The sequence below is a fragment of the Oncorhynchus masou genome, chromosome 21 (assembly GCF_036934945.1).
Source record: "Oncorhynchus masou masou isolate Uvic2021 chromosome 21, UVic_Omas_1.1, whole genome shotgun sequence".
Lineage (NCBI taxonomy): Eukaryota > Metazoa > Chordata > Actinopteri > Salmoniformes > Salmonidae > Oncorhynchus > Oncorhynchus masou.
The window spans coordinates 27,321,902-27,341,645 of NC_088232.1; the positions used below are offsets into that span (position 1 = coordinate 27,321,902).

At 42.3% G+C, this 19,744-nt stretch overlaps 1 protein-coding gene across 2 annotated transcripts in view; it reads left to right on the forward strand.

Moving 5' to 3' along the window:
• Nucleotides 1–11,839, forward strand: part of LOC135508037 (sodium/potassium/calcium exchanger 4-like) — a 72,273-nt gene extending 60,434 nt beyond the window's left edge. The window contains exons 5-17 of one of the 2 annotated variants that reach the window (XM_064927936.1): nt 45–129; nt 420–523; nt 2,845–2,919; nt 3,787–3,812; nt 3,952–4,005; nt 4,246–4,397; nt 5,955–6,124; nt 6,724–6,880; nt 7,051–7,217; nt 7,511–7,625; nt 7,813–7,925; nt 8,060–8,125; nt 8,275–11,839. In XM_064927936.1, the coding sequence (XP_064784008.1) occupies nt 45–129; nt 420–523; nt 2,845–2,919; nt 3,787–3,812; nt 3,952–4,005; nt 4,246–4,397; nt 5,955–6,124; nt 6,724–6,880; nt 7,051–7,217; nt 7,511–7,625; nt 7,813–7,925; nt 8,060–8,125; nt 8,275–8,427 (1,437 nt within the window). In that variant the 3' untranslated portion in view covers nt 8,428–11,839. The remainder of the gene's footprint in view (nt 1–44; nt 130–419; nt 524–2,844; nt 2,920–3,786; nt 3,813–3,951; nt 4,006–4,245; nt 4,398–5,954; nt 6,125–6,723; nt 6,881–7,050; nt 7,218–7,510; nt 7,626–7,812; nt 7,926–8,059; nt 8,126–8,274) is intronic. The other variant, XM_064927937.1, reaches the window with a different exon arrangement.
• Nucleotides 11,840–19,744: the final 7,905 nt, after the last annotated feature.

Here is a 19,744-nt window from a genome sequence, read left to right on the forward strand (position 1 = left end):
GCTTCAGTGTGAGATTGTGCTTCCTCTCTCGGTGTGTCTGTCAGAAACTGGACCTAAGTGAAGATGTGGCAGGAGCTACTTTCATGGCTGCTGGCAGTTCAGCACCAGAGCTGTTCGCTTCAATTATAGGTGAGATGGGCTCATACTCTCTCACACTAGCACACTTACAGTACATACTGTACAAGTGCAAACATGCCCACCTACAAGTAGGTGAAATACAGTCAGTAGTATGTAGACTGTATGTTCAATGCACTATGTTGGTATATAGGTTTCAGATCAATGTTGTTAAGAGGTGATCACATTTGGGAGATAACTGCCTCTCTCTTCACCACTCTCTTAATCTCTCCTTCTCTGTCTTTCCCTCTCTCTCCCTCTCTCTCTCCCTCCTCCCCTTCTCTCTTTCTCCTTCTTTCCTGAAGGTGTCTTCATCACTCATGGAGACGTGGGTGTTGGAACCATAGTGGGCTCAGCGGTGTTCAACATTCTATGCATCATCGGTGTGTGCGGAATCTTCGCTGGACAGGTGTGTGCGTGTGCGTGTGTGTGTGTGGAATCTTCGCTGGACAGGTGTGTGCGTGTGTGTGTGTGCGCGTGTGCGTGCGTGTGTGACCCCCATGTGCCTCAGTCTATTGTTGCACACTGCCAGAATGGGACCATTGTGTCAATGGGGCTATTTTATGCCTCAAATAACTCATTCAGTATTAGATGTATACAGGCATGGGTTGTTCCACTAATTAGGTGCATTTTGGAAAGTGTAACTTGGTCAAATTTGTTTGGGATTTCACCTAATTGTAACACTGTCATAAAGAGCACATGTTCAACTTCATTAAAAAAACATGTTTTCACATCTCAAGAGGTTAAATAACAAATTGACTATAGTTATTACCTGTCAAGTGCCAAATAAGGTAACAAGAAGGTTGACAGTAACAGGGTTGACAATTTCTTCTTAAATCAGCAATGAATCCACTTTTGATAAGTGGAATGGAAGCTTGTTGTGTACAAAAGGGATGGGGAATTGAATGCTTGCTTCACAATTATTTTATTGTTAAAACATTTCTAGCCTTTGTATCTATGGGTAACAGTGTTGATGTGTTTTACTCGACCCACTCAGTTTTCTGCCACAAAACACCAGAAAGTGGCCAAAAGGAGTAGAACCAATATATCTGCTTTTACTCTACGATTTTACTATTGGATGTTGAATGTTTCTTTAAAAAAAATATATTTTAAAAGGAATAGTTTTACCATCGTGAAACAAGAGTTCCGTTCAAATGTAAATGAATCACTAATCGCATCAAATCAACAACATAACTAAGGCTTTACAATGATAGTGAAATTTGGGGATTAAGTGGGTTAAAATCTTCTGGAAGTGACACAGGGTTGACGGAGGGACATGTCAAAATGTCGGCACTTTAGCCAGCCTTTATTCATATATATTTTTATTTTTAAAATGAAAGATTTATTGAGTAATCCATGTGGTCTATATTAAAGGGCACTTCATTTAATATATCAGACTTTTAAAATGCAATATTGGTGCACATTTTCCACTTAAAATATCAAAGGGATGCAAAAGGCCCTCTTTTAGTGGAATGACCCACCTACTGTATTACACACATTTAGTTTAGCTTCCTTTTGTGCACCAGCAGATGCCCACATGATCTTTTTTTGTTGTTGCCAAAAACAACATCAACTGCCAGGATTATATCATCATGTTTTTAAGCTGTGTTTTGTCTGATAACTGCTGTGCAGCAAAAAGCCTTTACAGGTCTGGTTGCATTTAAAGTGCTGCCTGCAGCCTAAAAGACTCTCAACTGCTTTTGAAAAGGGACAAGCGAGCACAACCCTGTCACTAGTTGTCACTACTTGTCACTAGTTTCCACAGCCACAAATTCAAAATTAGCTATGTTACAAAAATGTATTTTTTTTTAAACATTGCTTTTTGGCCTCAATTCAAAGTCCAGGTAGCCGATAATGGACCCTAACATATATTTATGTAGTTTGGTGAGGTATATTAACTAATATACATGAGTTCTAACTAGGGCTGGGCGATATGGCCTAAAAGTAATATCTACATACAGAGGTTTGGACGATTCACGATATATATATCTTGATTTTTCTAGTTTTTCTCTTATTAAGGAAATTAAAAGTTGGCCAAGTCATAATTCTTAATTGAATTTTCTTTATTAAAATAAAAAAATATACAAGGCCTCAAGGCCTATTTGTGCCAAACAAATTAACAACACCGCTTGCCAGGCTGTCATCATTGTATGCAAATATTATTTTTTTAAATGGAATGAAAAAATGTGTCCCTAAGAAGAATTTGCACAATAATTAATCAAATTATAAAATTCCGTCAAACAAAATATCTTCCTTTACTTTGTTCTTCACAAGTTTCTGGCGAGGAACACAACCCTGTGTCACGTTGGTATGAGGGATTAAGCCCAAATTACGGCGTGGTGTGTAAATGATCAAACAAACATGTAACAAAACAGGGTAGAAAGCCAAAACAAAAGAGCGAGTAGTACTTCGAATAAAGAACTCACTCGCACAATGATTATCACACGGGACGAGACCTGTAATCATCTGCGCAATCCACAACAGCACGAAAGCCAAAACACACAGCACAGGTACTCACATGCACCAACGGATAATGTAACAATAATCGAAAGCCCAATGGAAACCAAAGGGCACACTTATACAAATACTAATCAGTGGGAATATGGGACAGGTGTGTGTAATGAAAGTTCCGGAGGGATCCGTGACACTCTTCCCTCTCTCTCGCTCTTTCTTTCGCTCTCACTCTCTTTCCTTCTCTGTTCCCTTTGTCTCGTTCTCTCTCTCCTCCAGGTAGTATACCTGACTAAGTTTGCAGTGTTCCGTGACTCGCTCTACTACACCCTGTCTGTGTTGGCATTGATTGCAGTGAGTAACTGATCATCTCACCCCCAGTCTACTTTACATAATGAGACCATTCAGACTGTCTACGCCACTGAGCTCATGGAGGGTTGTGGGGAGGAGATTGTTCCGGCAGCTGCTTTTGTGTGTGTGTGTGTGTGTGTGTGTGTGTGTGTGTGTGTGTGTGTGTGTGTGTGTGTGTGTGTGTGTGTGTGTGTGTGTGTGTGTGTGTGTGTGCCTGGGGTTCTCTGTAATAATGGGAACTGGGGAGCATCTCAGTTTGGAGTGCTGATCAAGGATCAGGTCCCATATACCCATGTAATCCTATTCATTGTGATCTAATTGGCATAACTGATCCTACGTCAGAGCTCCTACTCTGAGACACTTCATAAATACGACCTCTGTATTGAATACACGGCATACCCTTTCACACTATCATACTTTACCAAATGAGGCCATTCAGAGAGCCTCTGGTGGCCTTTTAACCTTCATTTACTGCCTAGCCCACTGGGCTCACTGAGAGACAGAGACCCAGCGGGCCGATAGACAGAACATTCCTCTGCTCTGAGAGAGAGAGAGAGAGAGAGAGAGAGAGAGAGAGAGAGAGAGAGAGAGAGAGAGAGAGAGAGAGAGAGAGAGAGAGAGAGAGACTCTTTAGAAACTCTAAACAGCACTTCATACTGTCATTGCTTTTAATGTGAACAGTATAGGAACTGTTCTTTGTGCTACTATCTCATAGCCATCTGTCTGTGACAGTAACTGCACCCTTGATGCATTTCAACGACAAGTTTTTCTAAGTTTGAGTTTCTTTCGAAGAAAAGTAAAGTTGATGCTCTTTCCCCTTGAAAGTATGGATGTTAGTGTAAGAATTTTTTCCCTGTTTCATTTTCTTAGGTCATTTACGATGAGAAGATAGTGTGGTGAGTACCCTGATGTGTGTTTCCTTGTGTCTCAGCAGAAGGTTTGTGTGTGTATGTGTGGGTGGGTAGGTGGGTGTGTGTGTGTGTGTGTGTGTGCGCGCCTGCAGACATTCTGACTCTTCTCTGTCTGTTTCTGCAGGTGGGAGAGCTTAGTGCTAGTACTGATGTACTTTGGGTACATTCTGATCATGAAGTGAGTTCCACTGGGACCTGTTCCTTCCCGCCTCACACACACACACACACACACACACACACACACACACACACACACACACACACACACAAACACAAACACAAACACACACACACACACCTGTGCACACACTACAAATAGAACAATCCACATACATAGTATATAGCATAAGTTGAGTATAATGTACTGTGTATAAACTCTCAACTCTCAACTGACGATGTAAACCTTTTCTCGCATCAGATTTAACACCAGCATCCAGAACTTTTTCACAAGGAAGGAAGACAAGAGCTTGGCCAATGGTAACACAGTGATCAGCAGCGAGCTGGAGGATGGTAATGCTTGTTATGACAGTTACATATGGGATGATCCGTCCAAGCCGTTACTCTCTCCAGGTAAAGGTAACCAGACAGGCTTTATGGTCACCTCTCAGCCAACCCTCTGCCACTCTGACTGGCCTTCTAGCAGAACAACTACTCTACTGTATCTGGCTGCCCTGGCAAACCTAGAAACTACTCTGAGCTTCTACTCCTGGCTCTTCCAATCTGGTTTAACATTGTCAACAGTCCTGTCCACTATCTCCTCCACTATCTTCATTCCTCTTTGTAAACTCACAGCTCTGATATCTTCTCTTTTACTCCAGTTTAGACTTTGTGTCTTTGTCCACGTGGCTGATCTTCTCTCAGTGATAGAGGCTGTGCTATATTTCAGAGTTCTCCTCTCCTGTCTAGTAGACTCAAGCTGAAGTGGTGCTGCCGTGTGGCAACCCTGTCGCTACTGTAGCAAAGCCTGTCTGTTTAGCCTTACTAAACCTACCTGCCTGCTGTGACCTGGTCTGTGAGCTGGTGACATATGCTGCTGTGCTGTGTAGTGACGTGGTGTGCTCTGCAGTTCTGTGTCTCGCCCTCTTCTACTGTGTCAAGTACAGTCAATTATTCCAGTCACAACATGTACATCAGTGGAGGCTGGTGGGAGGAGCTATAGGAGGACGGGCTCATTGTAATGGCTGGAATGGAATCAATGGAAATGAGTCAAACATGTGGTTTCCATACCTGTCAAGTGTTTGTTACCGTTCCATTCATTCCATTCCAGCCATTACAATGAGCCCGTCCTCCTATAGCTCTTCCCACCAGCCTACACTGATGTACGTGTATGTGTAAGCGTGTGCGAGTTGGTGTTGGTGCGTAGCTACGCAGGCATTTGTATGTCTGCGTGCCTGTGTGTATGATGTGTGTGTGTCCCTGTGTGTGCTTGCGTCTGTGTGAGTGTGCGTCTCTACTATACAAGTGTGTGTGTATATTGAAAGAAAAACTGTGTCCTGGCAGTTGGCTCACTCCCCTGCACCTTGGGGGTGGTGATTTGTGAGGTTTTATTGTTTGTCACGCACACACACACACACACACACACACACACACACACACTGAAGGTGTGATCCCATCTGACAACGTCTTCAATGGGCCTTGAACTGGGCCCATTGGGGCTCACTCGGCTGCTGTCACGCCACCACTTTATTTGTACCTCCTGACATACGGTATCCTTCGGGCTGGTATGTGAGTGTGTCTGTGTTTGTGTGTGTATGCGCGTCCGTGCATTTGTGTGTTTTCATGTGTGGGTGTGAATGAGAGAGAGGGAGTTTGCTGGTTTGGCATGTGGGTGTATTAGGCATGTGTGCCAATGTGGGTACCTACCTTGTGGTTGTGTAATGCTTCTTCTGCTGCTTCTTCTTTTTCTTCTTCTACAGCTTCTTCTTTTTCTTCATTTTCTTCTTCTGCAGCATCTTCTTCTTCTTTTTCTTCTTCTGCAGCTTCTTCTTATTTTTCTTCTTCTGCAGCTTCTTCTTCTTCTTTTTTTTCTTCTGCTGCAGTTTCTTCTTCTGGTGCTTGGTGTGTAGAGTTAGTCCAAAGGTACATTATGCATCCTTCTATGCTGTCTCACCATCTCTGTGTCTCCAGTGAAGCCCACTAAGATGTACAGTCGTGGCTCTGTGGTGATGGTGGATGAGATGATCAACTCCAGCCCTCCTAACTACAGTTTCCCAGACGCCGGCCTGCGCATCATGATCACCAACCATTTTGGCCCCAAGACACGCCTCCGCATGGCCAGCCGCCTCATCATCAATGAGGTGGGAGAGGTCACTGGGGTCAAGGGTTAGGGGTCAGAGGGTACAGGGTCAGTCAGGTGGGTCAGGCTGAGGAGCTTTGACACAGAACCCAAACATGTAGTTGTTACAGAAGGGGTTAAAGTTATTTTAAGTGACTTTTTACATTATATAGAAGCCAGGCCAATTGGAGAGGAGCTCAGTTAAAGTGATTTGCTTAGAAGTGTAGAATGTTTGGCCAATCGGAGATTAGAGAGAAATTACAGTGTAAGACGATATGCTTTTGTGGAAATGCTAGGCCTACTAGAGAGAAGTACAGTTTAGAATGATTTACTGTTGTAGAAAGCTAGGCCTACTAGAGAGAAGTACAGTTTAGAGTGATAACTAGCCCACTTAAGTTTTGATAGGTGGCCTGCATGCTTCAGTCATACTTGCCACATCATATGATCACTGTATGTGTCTCTATTGGTCAAAATATCCTGGGGGATATTCATCAAACGTTACAAGAGATAGCCCATTAAATAGCATGTGGGCCACTAAATCACTAAATCAGATATGTGATGTTGCTATTACCACTGAGTGTGTGTGTGCGTGTGTGTGCGTGTGTTTGCGTGCGTGAGTAGCAACAGAGGCTGGTGCAGGCGTCTAACGGTGTGGACAACGAAACCATGGTGATCACTGATGGTAAACCTGAGACCTTGGAGAACGGCACCGTACCAGAGGACAAGACTGCAGAGGAAGAGGAGGGAGAAGCCCTGAACTCACCCTTCACCATCCCTGGTAGGTGTATGCGTGCATGCATGCATGTATGGGTGTAATGGGTTCCATTACATTGGCTGGTACACCAATAAACTACTTTCACACCCTACTCAAACTGAACGCTAAGCCCCTTAACCGTACTTCAATGTTTGCAAGGAACATGAGCTGCTATTTCTTATTCCCTCCACTAGGGGGCTGCATGGAGAAGGTGAAGTGGCTGATCTCCTGGCCCATCTTGTTGCTGCTCTACTTCACTGTGCCAAACTGTGCCAAGCCTCGCTGGGAACGCTTCTTCATGCTCTCCTTCTTCCTCTCCACCGTGTGGATTGCTGTCTTCTCCTACTTCATGGTCTGGATGGTGAGACACGTTGGAGATTCTTTAGAGCTTACGTGTCACTGTCGTTTTGTGGGAGACGCAAAGAAACACTGAGCAATTTGATTGTTTTCGCAATCGGAGTTGAAAAGTCCCAACTTTATAGAAATGGTCAGTGACGAGACTCCACGATAACCAATCTGGTAGGGAAGCTCTCTCCTCTAGTCTCCTCTAGTAGCAAGCTGTGCTGGATATACTACGAACTATGCTACCATGCGTTTTGCATGCTATTTGGAATATTTCTGTATAATCTGTTAAATGTGTGACTGTGTGCGCAGGTCACCATAATTGGCTACACTCTGGGCATCCCTGATGTGATTATGGGCATCACCTTCCTGGCAGCTGGCACCAGTGTCCCTGACTGTATCGCCAGCCTTATTGTTGCTCGTCAAGGTACAGTACCACTCACCCCTCCCTCTCTCTCTCTCTCTCTCTCTCTCTCTCTCTCTCTCTCTCTCTCTCTCTCTCTCTCTCTCTCTCTCTCCTTCACATTGTTGAGTACAGTACCAGTGTACAGTATACTTTATGGCCTGTACAGGATTTTCCATACCTTAATATCTTAATCTCGATCTCTCTCTAGGTCTTGGGGATATGGCGGTTTCCAACACCATTGGTAGTAATGTCTTTGATATCTTGGTGGGCCTGGGGCTCCCCTGGGCGATACAGACCATGGCTGTGGACTATGGCTCTGAGGTAAAGGAAGCACATCCAGGAACTGTTTGCCCTCATGCCTCTTGATCCCGATCTAGACCTCAGATGATTTATCTCTATTTATCTCTCCCTCTCTCTCACTCTCTCTCTCTCTATATATATATATATATATATAGGTGACGATCAACAGCAGGGGGCTGCTCTACTCTGTGGTGCTGCTTCTTGGCTCTGTGTTTCTGACAGTGAGTTAAATTAGATGTTTCTCCGTTTTGAACTTTGTACTCTCTCCCACTCTCTCTCTCTCTGTGTGTGTCTCTCTCTGTCCCTTCTTCTCCCTCTCCCATGATCTCTGTCTCTGACACTGTTTACTCTCTCCCTCTGTGCCCTGCAGGTTCTGGGGATCCATGTGAATCATTGGAAGTTGGACCTGAAGCTGGGTGTGTACGTGCTGGTGATGTACGTCATATTCCTGTGTTTCTCCATCATGATCGAGTACAACGTCTTCACCTTCGTCAATCTGCCCATGTGTCTGGAGCAGCTGTAGGACGGCCACTGGACCAGTACGGAAGTCCCTGCTGAGTTATAGACTCAAACAGCCCTCTGGATCTAAACTTAATCCCTAACGAACACAATCATTTCTATAATTTTACATTTCCACATACACTTATTTTACACACTCCTTCCCCATTCCAGACTATACCCCTTTTACATTCCTTCACTATCTATCCATAATGTACAGTTCCCTAGATCTTTACATTCATTCACAATATCCTCTGTCCCCCCAAACAACACTACCTACACATGCTTTTGTGCTGTCAATTAGAGGAGGAGATACGAACAGAACCGTATGGATTCTCCTTACTAACTCAGAGGAACAGATGGCTATTCTGTCTTTCCCTGCAGAGCGCATATCACCATCAGAAGGAAAGAAACACAGCTCACCTCTAAACAGAACCCACCTGCTTGAAACCCTCCTAACCTCTCTACAATATATCCCTGGACCACCATGACACTACCTTCCTCGTCTGTTTGTATCTCATCCGGTCTGGGAGGACCCAAGCAGCCCTCTCTGTATATTTATGAATTCTTCATTTATTGCCATTTTGATTTATTCTATTATCGTCTTTCTTTGGAAGGAAAACGAACATACATTTCATGAACATATTGCACTTTAGATGTTTCGTGTGAAAATAATTAGAGTATATATATATATGGCATATAATATATTATATTTTTACGGTTCAACGTTCTAGTTCCTCCTTTGTGTGGTGCAGTAAGGAGAGAAAGGGAGAAGGCAGCATCCTCTTTCTCTCTGGCAGTGAGTGGAGAGTCCAGGGGAGAACCTGTGCTTCTTCTGTTTCTGGACTCTCTCCAACTGCAAGAAACTGCTGACCAAGACAAGACTGACACGCCATGTTCCGTATTTGAGTGTGAGTGGAAGTAGGTGAGAGATTGCAAGAAAGGGAGGGGGAGTGTCTATTAGTATTCAGCTCCACTGTGGAGAGGAGAAAACCTCTTGGGAGACTGTGTCCCCCTTGATGCTTGGTGGATGAGGATTTTACAGATGGCTTGAGTGTACGGGGAACAGGACTTGGGCCCTTTGGCTGAGGAAAAGCATGGATTTATTTTGGCATACTGTTGGAGGATCCAGTGCCAGGCTCGTACGCCTGAGTCGTGTTGATTTGTTTAAAAAGAAAAAAATGCATTGTGTATTTGATATCTTCAGCTCCTAACAAGGCCAAGTCTTGTACTCTGTTCAGTTCCCTCTCCTCCCTGTGCACCAGTCTGTCTGTCTCAGAGGGCTGAAGAGCTGCTGCTGCCCCCCAGTGGTCTAAACAGAGTGGATCCCTATGCCACTGGCTGTGGTTGCTATGGGAGGGAGTATTATTGTGACACAAACCAGGAAGGATACGACCATGACCGGGACCATGGATGGGGATCTGTGCTGCACAATGGCAAACGTATTTATGTTGTGTGTGTGTGTGTGTTTATGTAAATATGACCCGACATGCACAAGCTGAGGTCCTCTCGTTGTGATCCCAGTGCTTCTTTTCTTCTGCCAGTCGGGCAAGGTGGGATGCAGTTCCTGCGTAGATATTTTAAACTGCTTCCTTCTCTCCCCCTTACCCTGCCCCAAATCATCCTTCTCCTCCTTCGCCTCCTCCTGCCTCTCTTTCTCTGTGATTATGTCTTCTCTAAATGCATGATGGGACGCGAGGCAGTGTTTATTTATTGCTCCCCAGAGCAGAAGCTTAGTGGGATGGGATAGGATCATCACCCTGTTCGTCCATCCGTCGACCTCCAAATATTGGCAGCTACGAGTCGAGTCGCCCTCTGCCCATTTGACTGACTTCTTGACCTCGTTATGGGTTGTGTTCATCAGGGCACACAAAGGAAAACGTTTTGAAACTAAAAGGAACATTTCTTATAGGACAAGTCTTAAGTAGTTGCTCCCTGTTTCAGTCCGTTTTCTTCTGTTTGGTGCCTAACGAACACGACCCAGTTCAGAGGTTGCTGTGGGAACAGAGGGTGGAGTCTGTATCGGTGTCAGTCGTGAGTGTGTAGGGTGTTGGTGGTGTATCGGTGTTGAAAAGTGTTGTCACTGTTTTCTGTGTTGAAAAGCAGACATTGGATGCAGTGTGTGGTATATATAATATAAACACATGTATGCAATCTCAATAAAAAGAGGACCAGGCAAGGATGATACAGCATATTATGCATTAAAAATTGTTTTATTGAAGATGCTGAAGGCATTCATACGATACAAGTACAAGCAAACACTTATGCACACACAAACACACATGCACTTGTCAAATGTTTACTCCATACTCACAAATGCTTACGCACGCACGCACGCACGCACGCACGCCCACACACACACACTCTCTGTGGTAGTTTCTGGTGCAATAACAAATGAACTCAACCCTGTTGTGTTATGTAATATATAATAAAATATGCTATTTAGCAGATGCTTTTATTCAAAGCGACTTAGTCATGCATGCATACACTTTACATATGGGTGGTCCCGGGAATCGGACCCACTATCCTGGCGTTGCAAGCGCCATGCCGGGATGGGAGCTCTACACCTGTATTTGTCTTGTGCAACTCTTCTGAACTCCAAGGACATTTTGAAAAGTAGTCTTGGAGAAAGTGGCCATATCTTTCACTTTTAAATCTCACTTCATTTATTCCATTCCTAAAACGTTATTCTATTCATGTCATGGCAAAATCATTTTGTTTTTGCCATGGGTTTTAGTTGTTGTTATTACATATTAACTAAGGGATGTGTATTGTGTAATTTTAACAATACATTTTGAAATGAATGGAATAGTCGATATCTTTTAAGTTTCAAAATGTATTATCACTAGGTGGGGATGAGGCTCTCCTGTATGGTCAGATCCATGTTGTCAGTAAACACTGCACTGCACTATACTGATGTTGATTATAGCTCTGTATGCATACAGTGTCATATCTCACTAGATACCCACTGCTGTTGTTTACCTTTGTCAAAGAGAACTTGAGTGGAAGTGACCACAAACTTGACTGCACTGCAGAGCATGCATGAACACAACACACACATACATTCACTTGTTCATTGCACTCACACACACTCACACACACACTCTTTGTTTCTGTTGTTACATACACAATTATGTACAACCTCTTGAGTAAATGTGACCTGGTTCACTGTGAGCGAAGGGTCATAAGGTCATTCATCCAAATCGATAAAGACCTTTTGGTATGGAGTTATTAAGAAAACAACTTAAATTTAAGACATTGGTGTGTAACTTGAATGTATTTGTCTTGCTATAAGTGGATGTATCCAACCAATGCATTTTACTGTAAAGCAATAATCATCAAAATATTTTAAAATAATTCTGTATATTGTTATATGAATCATGATTATCTAAAGAATCATATGGTGGACACATTAAATAATACTGTTCATAAATGCCTATGGTTCTCTCTAAATGTATTTCTTTGATCCCGTAATGCACACTTATTTTATGGTTGACGGCTTGAATGGTATTGTATTGTTATGGAACTGACTCCACTGTGAGGTCAAAGATGGTTTAGAAAATCTGTGGTGAGATTTCTGATCCAGTAATTGTCTTTATTCTCACAAAAAGAAAACCCAAATATAAAACATCAAAGGTAAGTGACAATGATTCATTCGCAGATTAGATGACTGATGGGGCACTGTTTTGAAGCCACTGCGCCTCCATCTTTGCACTCCCCAACCATTGTCAATAATAAATAAATTAATGTCTACATTTTTTTGCCACGTTTATTCTATAACAGACACCTTTATGCATACTTTTCAATTATATTATGCGAGCTAAATATGCAAATACGTTTTTTAAATGTTTTCCTTAAAGTATATTTTTTTAGGAAGTATGCTATTCCCAATACAACAAAAACATACTTAAATACATGCATGTCCTTCTGTCCTTGAAACATTTAATTGAAATACTGTAGAATTCCATTCATTCCTGCGGAGGACTGCTTCTTCTGAGGGCCAATATGGCCGACCGGTGGCTTCAAAGCCTCTCATTGGCCAATACATAGCATCAGAAATCCAGGGTAATAACAGCTGAAGTCTGTAGTTTAGATAAACAAGTTTTAATGACTCCAAGTCATTAAAGTGTTTCAACAACTCCACAAATGTCTTGTTAAGAAACTAGTTTTAGCAAGTCGGTTAGGATGTCTACTTTATGCATGACAAGTAATTTTTCCAACAATTGTTTACAGACAGATTATTTCACTTATAATTCACTGTATCAAAATTCCAGTGGGTCAGAAGTTTACATACACTAAGTTGACTGTGCCTTTAAACAGCTTGGAAAATTCCAGAAAATGATGTCATGGTGTTAGAAGCTTCTGATAGGCTAATTGACATCATTTGAGTCAATTGGAGGTGTACCTGTGGATGTATTTTCCAGTGCCTCTTTGCTTGAAGTCATGGGAAAATCAAAAGAAGTCAGCCAAGACCTCAGGAAAGAAATTGTGGACCTCCACAAGTCTGGTTCATCCTTGGGGGCAATTTCCAAACGCCTGAAGGTACCACGTTCATCTGTACAAACAATAGTGTGCAATTACAAACACCATAGGACCACATAGCCGTCATACCACTCAGGAAGGAGACGCATTCTGTCTCCTAGAGAAGAACGCACTTTGGTGAGAAAAGTGCAAATCAATCCCAGAACAACAGCAAAGGACCTTGTGAAGATGCTGTAGGAAACAGGTACAAAATAATCTATATCCACAGTAAAACGAGTCCTATATCAACATAACATGAAAGGCCTCTCAGCAAGGAAGAAGACACTGCTCCAAAACCTCTATAAAAAAAGCCAGACTACGGTTTGCAACTGCACATGGGGACAAAGATCGTACTTTTTGGAGAAATGTCCTCTGGTCTGATGAAACAAAAATAGAACTGTTTGGCCATAATGACCATCGTTATGTTTGGAGGAAAAAGGAGGAGGCTTGCAAGCCGAAGAACACCATCCCAACCGTGAAGCACAGGGTTGGCAGCATCATGTTCTGTGGCGGGGGGGGGGGGGGGTGCTTTGCTGCTGGAGGGTCTGGTGCACTTCCCAAAATAGATGGCGTCATGAGGAGGGCAATTATGTAAATATATTGAAACAACATCTCAGGACATCAGTCAGAAAATTAAAGCTTGATCGCAAATGGTTCTTCCAAATGGACAATGACCCCAAGCATACTTTCAAAGTTATGGCAAAATGGCTTTAGGACAACAAAGTCAAGGTATTGGAGTGGCCATCACAAAGCCCTGACCTCAAACACATAGAAGATTTGTGGGCAGAAATGAAAAAGTGTGTGCGAGCAAGGAGGCCTACAAACCTGACTCAGTTACATCAGCTCTGCCAGGAGGAATGGGCCAAAATACACCCAAGTTATTGTGGGAAGCTTGTGGAAGGCTACCCGAAACGTTTGACCCAAGTTAAACAATTTAAAGGCAATGCTATCAAATACTAATTGAGTGTATGTAAACTTCTGACCCACTGGGAATGTGATGAAAGAAATTAAAGCTGAAATAAATCATTCGCTCTACTATTATTCTGACATTTCACATTCTAAAATAAATTGGTGATCCTAACTGACCTAAGACATGGAATTGTTACTAGGATTAAATGTCAGGAATTGTGAAAACCTGAGTTTAAATGTATTTGGCTAAGGTGTATGTAAACTTCCGACTTGAACTGTACATGCACAGTAGGTAGAGTTACTCAGTGTATATGATTGTTGTCTACCTCTCATTTCAGGTGTGAGCATGTTTCACACCTGAAATAACAAGGTCACTCACCAACTCAGACTGTATTCAGTGCAAAGACAAGTTTGTGTTATGCCACCACCACTAGAATGTGCTCAGGTAAGACATCCAGGTAACACCACTTCCACTTTCATCTTAGTTACACAACAGAGACATAGAGCTTCATATGATGATCACCTACAGTACCAGTCAAAGGTTTGGACACACCTAATCATTACAGGGGTTTTCTTTATTTTTACTATTTTCTACATTGTAGAATAATTATGAAATAACACATATGAAATAATCTAGTAACCAAAAAAAACGAATCAAAATATATTTTATACTTGAGGTTCTTCAGAGTAGCCACCCTTTGCCTTGATGACAGCTTTGCACACTCTTGGCATTCTCTTAACCAGCTTCATGAGGTAGTCACCTGGAATGCAATTGCTAAAAGTTAATTGTGGAATTTCTTTCCTTCTTAATGCATTTGAGCCAATCAGTTGTGTTGTGACAAGGTAGACGTGGTAGACAGCCCTTTTTCGTAAAAGACCAAGTTCATATTTTGGAAAGAACAGCTCAAAAAAGCAAAGAGAAACGACAGTCCATCATTACTTTATGACATGAAGGTCAGTCAATACGGAACATTTCAAGAACTTTGAAAGTTTCTTCAAGTGCAGCCGCAAAAACCATCAAGCATTATGATGAAACTGGCTGACCACAGGAAAGGGAGACCCAGAGTTACCTCTGCTGCAGAGGATATGTTCATTAGAGTTAGCAACCTAAGATATTGCAGCCCAAATAAATGCTTCACAGAGTTCAAGTAACAGAAACATCTCAACTGTTCAGAGGAGACTGCATGAATCAGGTCTTCATGGTCGAATTACTGCAAAGAAACCACTACTAAACGACACCAATAATAAGAAGAGACTTGCAATGGACATTAGACCGGTGGAAATCTGTCCATTTGGTCTGATGAGTCCAAATTTGAGATTTTTGGTTCCAACCGCCGTGTCTTTGTGAGACACAGAGTAGGTGAATGGGTGATCTCTGCATGTGTGATTTCTACCGTGAAGCATGGATAAGGAGGTGTGATGGTGTGGGGGTTCTTTGCTGGTGACACTTTCAATGTTTTATTTAGAATTCAAGGCACACTTAACCAGCATGGCTACCAAAGCATTCTGCAGCAATACTCCATGCCATCTGGTTTACGCTTAGTGGGACTATCATTTGTTTTTCAACAGGACAATGTTTCAACACACCTCCAGGCAATGTAAGGGCTATTTGACCAAGAAGGAGAGTGATGGAGTGCTGCATCAGATGACCTGCCCTCCACAATCACCTAACCTCAACCGAATTGAGATGGTTTGGGATGAGTTGGACCACAGTGTGAAGGAAAAGCAGCAAGTGCTCAGCATATGTGGGAACTCAAGACTGTTGTAAAAGCATTCCAGGTGAAGCTGGTTGAGAGAATGCCAAGAGTTGAAAAATCTGTCATCAAGGCAAAGGGTGGCTATTTTGAAGAATATAAAATATAAAATTTGTTGAACACTTTTTGGTTACTACATGATTTCATGTGTTATTTCATATTTTTGATGTCTTCACTATTATTCTACAATGTAGAAAATAGTAAAAAAAAATAAAGAAAAACTCTTGAATGGGTAGGTGTCCAAACTTTTGACTGGTACTGTAAATCTGTCTAATCCAATCAATGACAAAACAGGCAAAAGACAATGGTATTTTCAGCCAATGACAGTTCTCCTCTATTTTCAACCAGCTGTATTGTCAGAGTGAAATTTTACATTTAGCATGGCAACAAAGGATAAGAAAGTAACAAGTTGTTCACTAGACCTACTGTGCAGTATAATGGATTACGTGCAGTTAGTGTTTTAATACAATGGTTAATTATTGAATGCAACCTGGTGCATGTTAGGAGCTCAAACATTTAATGAATCACTTTTTCTCTATCTTTATAGAGGCACATGTTAAAAATCAACTTTATTGAATAAAAACAATACAATTCAGTGACTAATCTGACTCGTCTGTTTCCATGCGTCTGGTTGACAGGCTACCAGCAGGCCAATGTGGTGATGCTCCATAAGGGCCTATCGGATGTCTGAGGCGTTCTGAAATGCCAACTCAAGCCCTCTGCTCCTGCTGTACAGGAGTCACCCTGGGGAGTGGGGCTGTCCACCTCTCGCTACAGAAGAAGACATCAGGTACTGCCTGAAACACCTAATCCGACAAGCATCACAATAGAAATACCACAATAACATGCACCGTACAAAGAGCAAACAGAGTTATAGTTAGGAAAATGTATTTATGTGTCACTACACAATGATACAACAACGTAAAAAACAGATAAAAAAATAAATACACAATATAGACGAGTCAAATGTAGTTTTGAGACTAAAAAACAATCAAAGTCATGTGATAACTCCAGACAGTGTTATGTAACTTGGATGGTGATTTTTATGTATTGAAACAATCACTTGACTACCCATGTAGGGTTCTTGTATGTGCAGACATTTACTTAAATGTGCATCCCTTAAAATATTCCCTGGTTGGAGTATGTAACATGGTCAATTATTGAACAACAGCCTTTGCTTAGAATATACTGTAGCAGTTTCAGGCCAGACAAAATAAATGCTCTGAGTGACCATGCAGATTTAACATGAGGATAATCTGTCTTGTATTCATGTAGTGATTTCCAGGACATGACCCTGCGTTTAAAATATGTTTTGTAATCACTAACTCTACCCTCCTCCCCCTTTGTTTTCCGACATTTCACACTGGAATAAAAGTACTGTTGTTGTTTCACTGTGTGCAGAGACTTTAAATAAATCAAGGCTGCATTGTGGGAATTTAGGCTCCAGTCCATGTTCTCAGGAAAGGAAACTAGGTAAGGGTATTTTCCACTGAGTTTCCAATTGATATTCAGTAGGCAAGGAGAGAGCTGTTTCTGTTTGATCAACGGTAATAGCATTCAAACAGCCTCTCCAGAGTATTCCGAGCACTCTGTCTGTCTGTCTGTCTGTCTTCCAGGGACCCGAAAGTTGCTTTACAAAACGAGTACAATATCAAAAGCATTTCTATGTCCCCAGTACTGTGTGTGTTTGAGGACAGCCTGCTGGTATCCAGCGTGTCCAGCCTGATGTCCTACAGCGGTCAGCTACAGGACATGGTCAGCTTGGGCTGTAGCTTCAAGGGTAGAGGGGTATCCATCCGTACACTGCTTGTCCAGGGTGAATTGTTGCTGTTTCCGCTGCTCCAGAGTCCAATGCGGCGGGCTTTACACCACTCCAGCCATCACCTGGCATTGCACATGGTGAACTTAGGCCTGCGTGCTCCTGAGGAACAGTTTCTTTACTGACATTGGTTCCAGAGGCAGTTTGGAACTCGGTAGTGAGTGTTGCAACCTAGGGCCGACAATTTATACACGATACACACTTCAGCACTCGGCAGTCCCGTTCTGTGAGCTTGTGTGACGTACCACTTCGCGGCTGAGCCGTTGTTGCTCATAGACATTTCCACTTCACAATGTTTGTCTATGGAGATTGCATGGCTGTGTGCTAAATTGTATATACCTGTCAGCAATGGATATGGCTTAAATAGCCCAATCCACTAAGAAGGGGTGTCCACATACTTTTGTGTGTAGATATATACAGTGCCTTGCGAAAGTATTCGGCCCCCTTGAACTTTGCGACCTTTTGCCACATTTCAGGCTTCAAACATAAAGATATAAAACTGTATTTTTTTGTGAAGAATCAACAACAAGTGGGACACAATCATGAAGTGGAACGACATTTATTGGATATTTCTAAAAAATTTAACAAATCAAAAACTGAAAAATTGGGTGTGCAAAATTATTTAGCCCCTTTACTTTCAGTGCAGCAAACTCTCTCCAGAAGTTCAGTGAGGATCTCTGAACGATCCAATGTTGACCTAAATGACTAATGATGATAAATACAATCCACCTGTGTGTAATCAAGTCTCCGTATAAATGCACCTGCACTGTGATAGTCTCAGAGGTCCGTTAAAAGCGCAGAGAGCATCATGAAGAACTAACCCTAACCCTAACAAAGAACACACCAGGCAGGTCCGAGATACTGTTGTGAAGAGGTTTAAAGCCGGATTTGGGATACAAAAAGATTTCCCAAGCTTTAAACATCCCAAGGAGCACTGTGCAAGCGATAATATTGAAATGGAAGGAGTATCAGACCACTGGAAATCTACCAAGACCTGGCCGTCCCTCTAAACTTTCAGCTCATACAAGGAGAAGACTGATCAGAGATGCAGCCAAGAGGCCCATGATCACTGATCCACTGTCAAACATGGTGGTGGCAGCATCATGGTTTGGGCCTGCTTTTCTTCAGCAGGGACAGGGAAGATGGTTAAAATTGATGGGAAGATGGATGGAGCCAAATACAGGACCATTCTGGAAGAAAACCTGATGGAGTCTGCAAAAGACCTGAGACTGGGACGGAGATTTGTCTTCCAACAAGACAATGATCCAAAACATAAAGCAAAATCTACAATGGAATGGTTCAAAAATAAACATATCCGGGTGTTAGAATGGCCAAGTCAAAGTCCAGACCTGAATCCAATCGAGAATCTGTGGAAAGAACTGAAAACTGCTGTTCACAAATGCTCTCCATCCAACCTCACTGAGCTCGAGCTGTTTTGCAAGGAGGAATGGGAAAAAAATTCAGTCTCTCAATGTGCAAAACTGATAGAGACATACCCCAAGCGACTTACAGCTGTAATCGCAGCAAAAGGTGGCGCTACAAAGTATTAACTTAAGTGGGCTGAATAATTTTGCACGCCCAATTTTTAAGTTTTTGATTTCTTAAAAAAGTTTGAAATATCCAATAAATGTCGTTCCACTTCATGATTGTGTCCCACTTGTTGTTGATTCTTCACAAAAAAATACAGTTTTATATCTTTATGTTTAAAGCCTGAAATGTGGCAAAAGGTCGCAAAGTTCAAGGGGGCTGAATACTTTCGCAAGGCACTGTATATATATATTTCCAGTGCATTTGGAAAGTATTCAGACCCTTTGACTTTTTCCACATTTTGTTACTGCCTTATTCTACAATGGATGAAATATTTTTTTTCCCTCATCAATCTATACACAATACCCCATAATGACAAAGCAAAACAGGTTTGGACATTTTTGCAAATGTATTACAAATAATAATAAAAAAGGAAATATCACATTTACAAAAGCATTCAGACCCTTCACCCTTTGTTGAAGCACCTTTGGCTGTGATTACAGCCTTGAGTCTTATTGGTTATGATGCTACAAGCTTGGCACACCTGTAATTGGGAGATTCTCCCATTCTTCTCTGCAGATCCTCTCAAGCTCTGTCAGGTTGGATGGGGAGCATCGCTGCAAAGCAACTTTCAGGTTTCTCCAGAGATGTTCGATCAGGTTCAAGTCCGGGCTCTGGCTGGGCCACTCAAGGACATTCAGAGACTTGTCCAGAAGTCACTCCTGCGTTGTCTTGGCTGTGTGCTTAGGGTTATTGTCCCGTTGGAAGGTGAACCTTCACCCCAGTCTGAGGTGCTGAGCACTCTGGAGCAG